Source organism: Ostrea edulis, chromosome 10 (genome assembly GCF_947568905.1).
Source record: "Ostrea edulis chromosome 10, xbOstEdul1.1, whole genome shotgun sequence".
Lineage (NCBI taxonomy): Eukaryota > Metazoa > Mollusca > Bivalvia > Ostreida > Ostreidae > Ostrea > Ostrea edulis.
Window position 1 is genome coordinate 13056291 of NC_079173.1, and position 10762 is coordinate 13067052.

At 36.2% G+C, this 10762-nt stretch overlaps 1 protein-coding gene, 1 long non-coding RNA gene and 1 pseudogene across 2 annotated transcripts; 2 read left to right on the top strand and 1 right to left on the bottom strand.

Moving 5' to 3' along the window:
• The first annotated feature begins 2170 nt into the window (after positions 1-2170).
• On the top strand, positions 2171-3349 carry LOC130050962 (uncharacterized). The gene is made up of 3 exons (XR_008799346.1): positions 2171-2383; positions 2707-2883; positions 3188-3349. It is a non-coding gene; the product is annotated as an uncharacterized LOC130050962 (long non-coding RNA).
• Positions 3350-3819: 470 nt separating this feature from the next.
• LOC125666376 (uncharacterized) lies at positions 3820-7812 on the top strand. Its single transcript, XM_048899548.2, has 2 exons — positions 3820-4493; positions 7687-7812. The coding sequence occupies exon 1, from the start codon at positions 3820-3822 to the stop codon at positions 4489-4491; it is 672 nt and encodes a 223-aa protein (XP_048755505.2). The 3' UTR covers positions 4492-4493; positions 7687-7812.
• LOC125666377 (uncharacterized) lies at positions 6758-9339 on the bottom strand (annotated as a pseudogene).
• Positions 9340-10762: the final 1423 nt, after the last annotated feature.

Sequence of the window (10762 nt, forward strand, 5' to 3'; positions counted from 1 at the left end):
GAAAGTACAAGATCTTTTACATACCTGGGTAGCATTAAAATTGTTACAACAGATGGTGGTGCGGAAGAAGACATCAAGGCAAGACTAGGAAAAGTAAGAGATGCCTTTATCAACCTTAGGAACATCTGGAAGTCAAACAGCATAAGCAAAAACACCTAGATGAGGATATACAACAGCTGTGTCCTGTCAGTTCTGTTGTACGGAGCGGAATGTTAGAGGATGACGGAGAAAGACATTAATAAACTATCAAGCTTCCACAATGGATGTCTCCGAAAGATATGTAAGATATTTTGGCCTGAAAAAATCTCAAATGAGAATTTACATACAAGAACAAAATCCTCAGACATGCGCAACATACTTAAGAAATACCGCTGGAGATGGATAGGGCATGTCTTAAGTAAACCCATTAATGACATCACTAGGGTCTCACTTCGATGGACTCCAGAAGGGAAAAGAAAGCAAGGCCGTCCAAAGACCACCTGGAGGAGGACCGTTGAAGCAGAAATGAAAGAGGCTGGCATGACCTGGGGTGAAATTGAAAAGGCTGCAAAAGACAGAGAGGAGTGGAATAAACTAGTCCTTGTCCTATGTGCCCACGGGCGCAACAAGAACTAGGTAGGTAGGCAGCATCGCTTGAAAATTTTGAAGAAAAGTTCGATATAATATGATAATTAGACCCCTACCGTTTAGAAGCGACTCTGTCAAGGTCTTACCTCTCGCATCGTCATGGTGAACTGGAAATAAAGTCCATTTAACGGCTATAATCAACCGTCAAATATCGTCTACTGCTTCTCAAATGCGAGAAATCGCTGAAAGGTGGACGTACGTTGACATAATTTTGGGATAGCCCTTTTTTCATTGGTCGATGAAATTAAAAATTAGTAAATATTATGATTAGCAGTAAATATGTTCTAGAGAGCGAGGTAATAGATCTTGAACACTATTCTATTAATATCGTCGACTCCCCTATTTCGGTGGCTGACCAGAATCGCTGACTTTTTGTTTACGGGTGCGCATTGTCGTTTCGGAGTGTTGATTTCGTCATCAATTTCGCCGTAGTGTTTGCAAACATACACAGAACACGTCTTCACATTTCCCCCGAAAATGAACCACTAGAAAGAGAGTATGTAAAAAATCAACACGACCACCCCCAAAATAAGCCCATTTACTTATTACTTTTTCAAGTAAACCTTGAAATTAATATAAAGTATATCAAAAGTCTAGAAATTTACACTGTTATTTTATCAATTGACGTTTAGTTGCACATTCCTCCTGTATATACGTTTTTACAGTAACAAACTCTTGGCGAGCCTATATTAACAATTGTCACCGAAATAGGTGACGTCATCGTTTTAGGACCACAAAGTGACATCGTTTTTGTTACGAAAATATATTCAATTAACGTACCAATGAATTTGGCATTTTTGGATGAAAGTAAAGTAATTTAATTACGTTAAAGGTAGGTGTGTAATTTATTTATTTAATCCAAGTGATTAATAAGAAAATCGCGGTTTATCACTAAGGTCACCGAAACTGGTCAGTCGACGATACATACTTTATTTATTTTTTTTAAACGTTAAACATGATAACTTCACTTATTCATGCATTCGTTGTATTAAAATTAGCCTAGTTGAAAGTAAATTTCATAACGTAATAGAGTCCTTCACGGTAACTGCGGAGCTGCTCTCCGCGCATGCGCATAACTACTTCCGCGGGGCAAGTTTCATTTTACTGAAAACGCCTCTTTCGGTTTAATCAACAATTTTATTTCACAATGGTGCGTAGTTGCAATGTCTACAAGTGTACAAATCGGGATGATGCGAATGGAAACGAAACAGGGATAAGTTTTTTCGGGTGAATTGAACGATATTTATTTCATTTTTATCAGAAATTCATATCAGAAGCATAGCCATTTTAAGGAGGGTTGGATGGTTAAATGCTCGCAAAATCAATATAACTTTGTAAATAGATGTCAGATGACGTTTTTAAAGTTGCCAAACGAATAAAGATCTTAACATACAACAAATTCGATGTTGTTGAGATTGCCTCATCACAGAGGCTAAAATACATTCCACACTGTTTACTTGAGCGAATTGTGAATGTCTATATTGCATATCTAGATGTAGTAGTTTTGACTTTGCATGCATATTTAATCTTAATATTCCCAAAAGATGCACATAGACGACGACTTTGGTTGAGGGCTCTGAATCGGGATGGATTTATACCCAGTGAACATTCTTGTGTATGTTCTGAACACTTTGTTTATGGTTGGCAAAGTGATGATCCCTCGGATGAGAATTATGTTCCCACCATATTCTCATATAAGGAGAAGCCCGTTGATGCTGAGAGGCAGAACCGAGCAAGCAGAAGGAACATTGAAAAGGTAAATAGTATAAAAAGAAACTAATCAATACATAAAAATTCTTCATAAATTAATTTAATGGATACTTGTATATCTGTATTTCAAAAATACCATTATTCAAATTAGCATTTTATTATGATAATGATTCTGTACTTGAACGTATTGTGGTGCAGTGAGTAAATATGGAATCCATGGTGATTACTAAATTAAGATCATGATGAATGATATAACATTGCTTTAATATATATATTTTAAAAAGGTAAAACATGATAGGTACTTTTGTAATGAGCATACACAATACACAAACATGTACACTGAAAATCAATTATTTGTATATCATATAGGATTTTAGAGAAGCAGAAAGCAAGCAGAAGGAGCAAGAGAAAAGGCAGTTGAGTTTTTCTGTATTCACCCACTCTTCCTACACCAGGAGCAGGGAGGAGGAAGCACAGGATATATAGAGAAAGGAGAGTTGGAACCAGATGATGTGGACATTGGGGTCAAACTTACAAGAGATGCGGGTACAATCACAAGTCCTGTGTCATATGACAAGGCAAATCTAATCCCTTACATGGCAGAAATACACTTTAATACATCTCTGCTTAAAAGAATATTACATACAAACTTTTATAACTTCTCATTTTGAAATGTATACTATAACAAATAATGAAGGCCAATTATTTTGTGAATGACATTAATTTAAACCTCATGACCAAAGATAATGCTTGTGCGTATGAGACGTGTATACTATTATGAAACTAAAGATAAGGCCACAATGTATTTACTGCATGCCCGAAAATTTACTTGTGATGTCATTCACTTTAGGTACACAGTGTGATCCAGATCCACTACTACAAGAGAATTTCGCCTTGAAGTCTGAGCTTAGGAGGTTGCAAGGTCATAAGTGGTCTGTTAAGAAGATAAAAGATTATGATGCCAAGACAAAGTTTTATACTGGACTGCCTAGCTTTGCTGTTTTTATGTGGTTTTTCAAGTAAATGATTAATCTAGAATTTAAACTGAAGCAATTGAACTTAATTTTGCACCACAGGGGGCAGATGTTTCTTAAACATATCTTGTTCAATTTGTATCTGCAGCTACCTGGTGCCGAAGTGTGAGAAGATGGTATACTGAAGAGGTACTTCTGCTACCCCTGGTGAGAGGGCACGACCTGGGCGTCTCATGGCTTTGGAGCCTATAGATCAGTTTCTTGCCACTCTGATGAAACTTAGAGTTGGATTATATGTTGAAGATATTGCTGAACGCTTCGGTATGTAACATTGTCATGAAAATTCTTATTCTTTTTTTTGCAAAGATATAAATTAGGAAATTTTTCATACATTACATGTAATAGGGTTTTTACATGATTATCATATTATTATTTTTCAAGCATGAAATGTTCTGCTTGGAATTTTAAGATTCAGATATAGTAACTCCTCAGAAATACAATAATTACCATGTGTGTTTTAGGAGTATCGGTTGGGACCTACTCGCAGTACTTCACATCCTGGGTGTGCCTATTGTTCCAGGAGTTGAGACCATTGAACCCATTTCCTGCTAGGGACATCATTCAAAGGAACATGCCTTCTTGTTTTCACTCTTTTCCCAATTTAAGAGTTATTTTAGATTGTACAGAAATATTTGTTCAGAAATCAAGTAGTCTTGTTAATAAAAATCTGTCTTTTTCACATTATAAACATCACACCACTGTTAAGTTTCTTAATGGTTTTACTCCTTCGGGTGTTATTTCCCTTGTTTCAGAAGGATTTGATGGGAGAGTCTCTGATCGGCAGATAACTGAGAAGTCTCTACTCCTTGACATGCTTGAGGAAGGGGATGGGGTTATGGCAGATAAGGGTTTTACCATTGCAGATATGCTAGAGAAAAAGGGCTGTACTTTAAATATTCCTCCTTTTCGTTCATCTTCTTCTCAGTTTTCCTCTCAAGATGTGATAAAAACTCAAGAAATTGCTAAACTAAGAATACATGTTGAAAGAGCAATAGGTCGTGTTAAAAATTTTCATATATTTGATGGTGTACTTCCTCTTTGGTTAGCACCATTAGTGTCACAGATGTTCTCTGTCTGCTGTTGGATTACCAATCTTGATGTACCTTTGGTTGAGAGTTAAAGGTAAATACAATTTCATGCAATTAAAACCATAAACAATTACATTTACCAAATAAAGTTACTGTACTATAAACAATGATTTAAACCAGAACAATAAATATCATGATGGCATTAATTCAAACAATGTTCCCAAGACCCGCACGACACGGCAGATATTGTTTCTTCTTACTTTGTAAATGTAAAATCTGTTTTTATAATCACTGGACCTTAAATGCATTACTTTTATAATATAAGTTGGAATTTCCTCATATATCTAGTTTGTCATAAGAGTTTCTGTCCTTACTATTGGTATGATTGCACCAATATTAAAAAATGACAGTAAGCAGATAAGCTTTACAATTTGAAATGATAAAAGATTTAATGTACATGTATATGTAAAACTTATACGGTACCAATTACGATGCACCAAATGCTCATTTTGACAAATAATGTCTCTTCAGTGATGCTCAACCGAAATGTTTGAAATCCGAAATAACAATGAAGTTTTAGAGCTATATTTTAGGGGGAAACAGTATGTATTATTAAAACATATACATGTATATATTTCCAGGTGCAATTATACCAATTTACATCAGGTAACTAGTGTGTTGCATACATAAATTATTAGAACTATAGGAGAAGTTTTAAAAATGTTGACAGGTGCATTAAGAAATAAAGTTTTGTGAATACCATGTTGTTAAAAACATAATGCCATACATGTAGGTGCTGAGTATGCATGTATTTAAAAGTTACCTGATGACTTTTGTTTACCCTGCATATTGGAATGAATTTTAGAATAGGACACTTTAATATTGGATTTTCTATTGGTAGTCCTGCAGGTTAAACTGTGAAAAGCAGACAAAATGTTTGAAGGTTTTAATGATTTTCCCCAAAGATTTAATAATGAAGATGTTAATAATTTAAAACCTTTCATACACTTTGACAACTAGTTACTTGAACTGTCTGGGCGTCATCAGTTGGGAAACAGTTAAAGTAAGAAACTTTTTAAGGATCACAATGCTTACCTGATCAAATAATGATTCATGAAACTTCCCACTGATTCTACACCCACCCCATAAGACATTAATGCCCTGTATCATGCAAGGTGAAGATAACGAACAGTGATCAATCTCGTAAATCCTATAAGCAATACTAAATAGATAGTTACATGTAGGCAAACACGGACCCCTGGACACACCAGAGGTGGGACCAGGTGCCTAGGAGGAGTAAGCATCCCCTATCGACCGGTCACACCCGCCGTGAGCCCTATATCCCGATCAGGTAAACGGAGTTATCCGCTGTCAAAATCAGTGTACCAAGAACGGCTTAACAATTGGTATGAAACACGTCAGACAGCATAGGGAAAAGAAAGAAGACAAACATTGATCATAAACTTCACTTGAACTATCTAGTAAACAAACACATTTCGTCATGCCACTTACCTCGACTTTTCCATCCTTCCAAAAATACTGAAAACTGTATGCAAGGTGAAGATAACGAACAGTGATCAATCTCATAACTCCTACAAGCAATACAAAATAGATAGTTGGGCAAACATGGACCCCTGGACACACCAGAGGTGGGATCAGGTGCCTAGGAGGAGTAAGCATCCCCTGTTGGCCGGTCACACCCGCCGTGAGTCCCATATCCTGATCAGGTAAACGGTGTTATCCGCAGTCAAAATCAGTAAGTAATCTCCTGAATTTGGCTTTGTAAATGAAGCTAATGACATTGGTCTATGGCTTAGATGTTAAGCCCATATGCCATTGTCAGTCTACTACTGGACTGACATGTCAAAACTCCAAATACATCTACCATCACTCGGAATCAGGATCATCTCCATTGCCAGCTGTTTAATGACTATGTGTAATAATTAAAAATAAAAACAATAGAAACAAAACCAAGAACAAAAACAAAGAAGACAATTTTTAAAAGTTAAAATCAAAATTTGATTGCTTTCTGATACAATTATTCCGGAATAAGATAAGATCTGTTTAAAGATCCAAATTTATGTAAAAAAAAAAAAAAAAATTCAAGAAATATAATGATTGTGGAATTAAACAATAACCTGTTTAAATTTCATTAAACATTTAATATAAATGATCAGTAAAGGGTTACAAAATGATGATTTAATTTATAAGTTTAAATTGATAGTTACCATTATTCCCTATCTAAAAATCTTTATATTGCTACATATTTGGAATTGTAATAAAACAATATCAGTTAAATTGAACAATTTTGAATAGCTTTCCTCTCCCTGAACATTTGATATATTAGGTTTTCAAAATCTAATTTTGAACATGAAAGGGTAAAATGTGTTTCACAAAAACTTCAACAAGTTTAGGCATCATGGCAGACACAAATTTTGCATCAAAAAGCAATTACTTTGTTTTGCATTTATCCATACAACAAAATATGCCCATGTTGTTCCCATAATGGCCATTTCACCTTGAACTTGTGCAGAGTATTTGTGGTCACGCCTCAGTCTAGGGCTCCTCTCGGTGTTCACCAGACAAAATCCCACTTCACCAACAAGTTCATGGATCTCCTTATCTTTGATGTTGTGACCTGACATGGAGTATGGGCACTTGACCTCCAGAACTCCACGTTGATTTTCCTTGGGCATGGACAAATCTATCACCCATCCATCACTTGATGTTCCAAGGAAAGCATGTGATGGGTATAAAGTAATGCCGGAAGGTCTTACCTGAATGTCTGTCACAGCACTCTGTAACATAAGGTAGTCCTCAATGGCGTCCTTTTCGTGATCAATTCCTCACTGAACAGTAAGTGGAAGTGTTGTATACCTAAATATGATTTTAAAAGAAAGAGAAATGTGCTAAATCTCCTTTAGTATTACAACAATCTACTGCAGACCCATGGATTATCAACTTTTGTACCTGTTTAAGTTGGAACCATTAATAATTTGGTCCACTAAACTGGGGGGGGGGGGGTTGGGTTACTCCAGAGTGAAGGACCGCACCAAATATGGAGCTCGTAATGCGACCTTTATGGAGATCTTTCCATATCTGGCACAGCCGTTGCCCTCGAGTTTTCTCCTCTATGTAGTGGCTTAGACTGTCCTCGATTGAAGTGGGCAATAGGGACTACAAAAAAAATAAGTATCATGTATTAAAGGTACATTAAACAACACTGAAAATAGATGAAAATCTTACAGATGATTGCCATATTTTAATAGGAATTTCTTTACTTACAGTTTTCTTCAGACAAGACCAGATCTTTCATCCCTTTTTCCAAAGGATCCTCGGTCGTGCCAACTTCCACGTCATTTTGCGCCTCAGGAGCTTCGTCAGGAATGTTCCACAGCTGAGCCATGCCTGAATACAAAAATCCATGACTTATCAATTTTGTGCGCATGTTTTGTATTTCAAATGATTAAAAGTGTATTTCAATAGATATGTTTTAAATAAATGATTTGTAAAGCTTCATTTAATATTTATTGTATGGATTTTGATGTTAGTTATCAATGCCGGTTTAAATTCAACATAATGGTTACCAGTTTTAGGAAACATCTCTTTGAGCAGTTTTAACTGCTGCATTGAGCTGACCAGGTCAAAATACCTTTGATCAGGATGACGTGGATCAAACTGGATTTGTTTCCTCTCCCTGAACTCCACCTCCCCTTCTGCACTCACTTTGGGTCTCCCAAAATTCCACTCCATAAGGGGTTTTGGTTCCATTTTCATTGGTCGAGGTACACTCCACTGGCATGATTTTGATGTTGAGCTGTTGGAACTCAAAATCTGACTGAGGTGGAGATGATGGGGGTACATAAGTAACCCACCTATGTGACTGCAGGACTGTGCTAGACTTAAGTTGCATCAAAGAAGTTTTAAAATTTGAACGCATATAATACAAGTATATACTGTAAAGTTTTAATAAAAATATATTAAAAGGTTTCCCAATCTAAATCTAAACTTTTCTCTTACCCAATAGGACATTCACAGTATGCATAGCATACTTTTTCCCTCTCCAGCAAACAAATGTACACATTGTATCTGGTTTTCTTCATTGAAGCCAAACAAAGCTTTGATGTACTCCAAGGAGTCATCTATCTGAAAATTTTCATGATTAATACTAAAATTATACATGTGTTTTCATTTGTTCAAATGCTTATTATATGTATATACTGTATGTGTATGTGATTTGTTCACAATGTTTTTTAATTAATTTTCTTCATTTTCTTCACTGTCTGATATTTTCTAGCCCATAAGACATGCCAGGTATGAATCTGTATGGGGGTATATTCATATAGGGCCTATATAAGCAGTGTATATTACTAGTATTTTGTTTATTAAACATGTTCTTTAATAAATAATCACTACCAATCTTAAACTAAGAGTCAAATGTTTTCATAGAAGAACAGTGTTCGGCATACAACAAAACATTCAGGATCTAATTAATTATGTAAATATAAATATATGGGGAGTCAATAAATAGATAAACAAAACAAACAAACATAAATAAATAAAAAAAATTAATGATAAATAGTATTATGAGTTTAGGCAGCCTTATGAAATTGATACCTGGGCTGTCATAACTTGAGACAAATCACTAGCTTCGAAGTGCTCAACAGCCTTGTCTAGTCCTTTATGGTTGTCTTTCCGTTCCCCTTCTTCCGTTAGTTTCAAAATCATGTGTCGATAAATTTCTTTAAATGGTAGTCTGGGCGTCGCATCTGATGATAATGTGGAATATGAAGCTAAATGAAGAGGGGGGAGGTTTTCATGGCCTGGGATATCTGGGATGACTTTTTCACATGCTGGCACTCTGACTTTATCGGTGTTTCAGTCATAGGAACGTTGGTAATTTTCCGTTTTGGGGCGTTGGAAATCTCCCGGTGTGCCATCTTCGCTGTCATCAACGTAAACACGGAAATCCCCGTTTATGCGCATAGAGTAGCAAGTTCAATGCTCATTTTTTTTAAATTATATTTCGTAAAATGTATGGTTCAATTGTAATAAAATCGCAAAATCAAACCCCAAATATAAATATAAAAGAGAAAACACAAAGACTTTTATATAAAAACAATTTCTTTTCCTCGCTTGATATATGTACTTTGTACGAAAAAATGTAGGCGTTGCGCATAAATAGCTTTGCCCTGCGGAAGTAGTTATTCGCATGTGGGAAAGTTATCGTGAAACAGTCTATAAGAAAACTTTAAAATTGAATTCACACGCACACGCACGCCCACCTACACGTGGGTATACTTTCAAAAGTACACAGTGACATTTATACATCCAAATGTCCTGTCCTAATTATCTGAAAATTTTCAGTGTTATCACAATGGGTGATAAAACGTGGGTTGGAGTCGAAGCAGGGGGGGGGGGGGGGTCATGAACATTTCCAATGTTATTTGGTAATGTGATAGATTTACTAAATTTCCCGTGCCAGCCTGTCCCGAAACCACACAATTGTGCCCGAGTTTTATTGTTTGCAGGACTGCAACTACTCTACATTCAGTGCCCCCCACCCCACCCCACAAGCGTTAGAGGGTACATTAGCAAGGGAATTCTCATTTGCACAATTATGTCAACTTCCGGCCATCTTTTAACGATTTTTCGCATTTAAGAAGCAGTAGACGATGTTTGACGGTTGATTATAGCCGATAAATGGACTTTATTTCCAGTTCACCATGACGATGCGAGAGGTATGACCTTGACAGAGTTGCTTTTAAACGGTAGGGATCTAATCATCATATTACATCGAACTTTTCTCCGAATTTTTTAAGTGATGCAGCTGGTAAAAAAGAAATCCAAGATGGCGGCGTGATATACCTTGTGAATATCATGTTTACAGGAAGACAATTTTTTTATTATAGATATCTAAAACGTCGAGTGCCTGTGTTCTGAAAGTGTGCACTGGCAACACACGTGTTTCTGTTTCAACGAAAACAACACAGCGAACGCTTGTAATGTATTTTACATCTTGAAATCGACCTGATGTCAGAGGAAGAAGATGCACTGGATCTCCTGTTGCAGGATGACCCAAACGATCATGAATTCAGTATAAACATGTAAGTTGATGTACATGTAGCCGACTAGAAAAAAAGAACGTTCGTGGTTATGTCATGTTATGAAAAATTCACGTATTAACCGCGATTTGATGCCATAATTAGTCGTTTCGTGAAAGAACATATTTATATTTTATGATATCTAAACCAAGTGTATAACACCCAATTGTTTATTAACAGCTGAACATATCTGACATCAATTAATTTGTCCTGCCCCGGCATTATAATCAGTCTGATTACCCCCCCCCCCCCCCCCCAC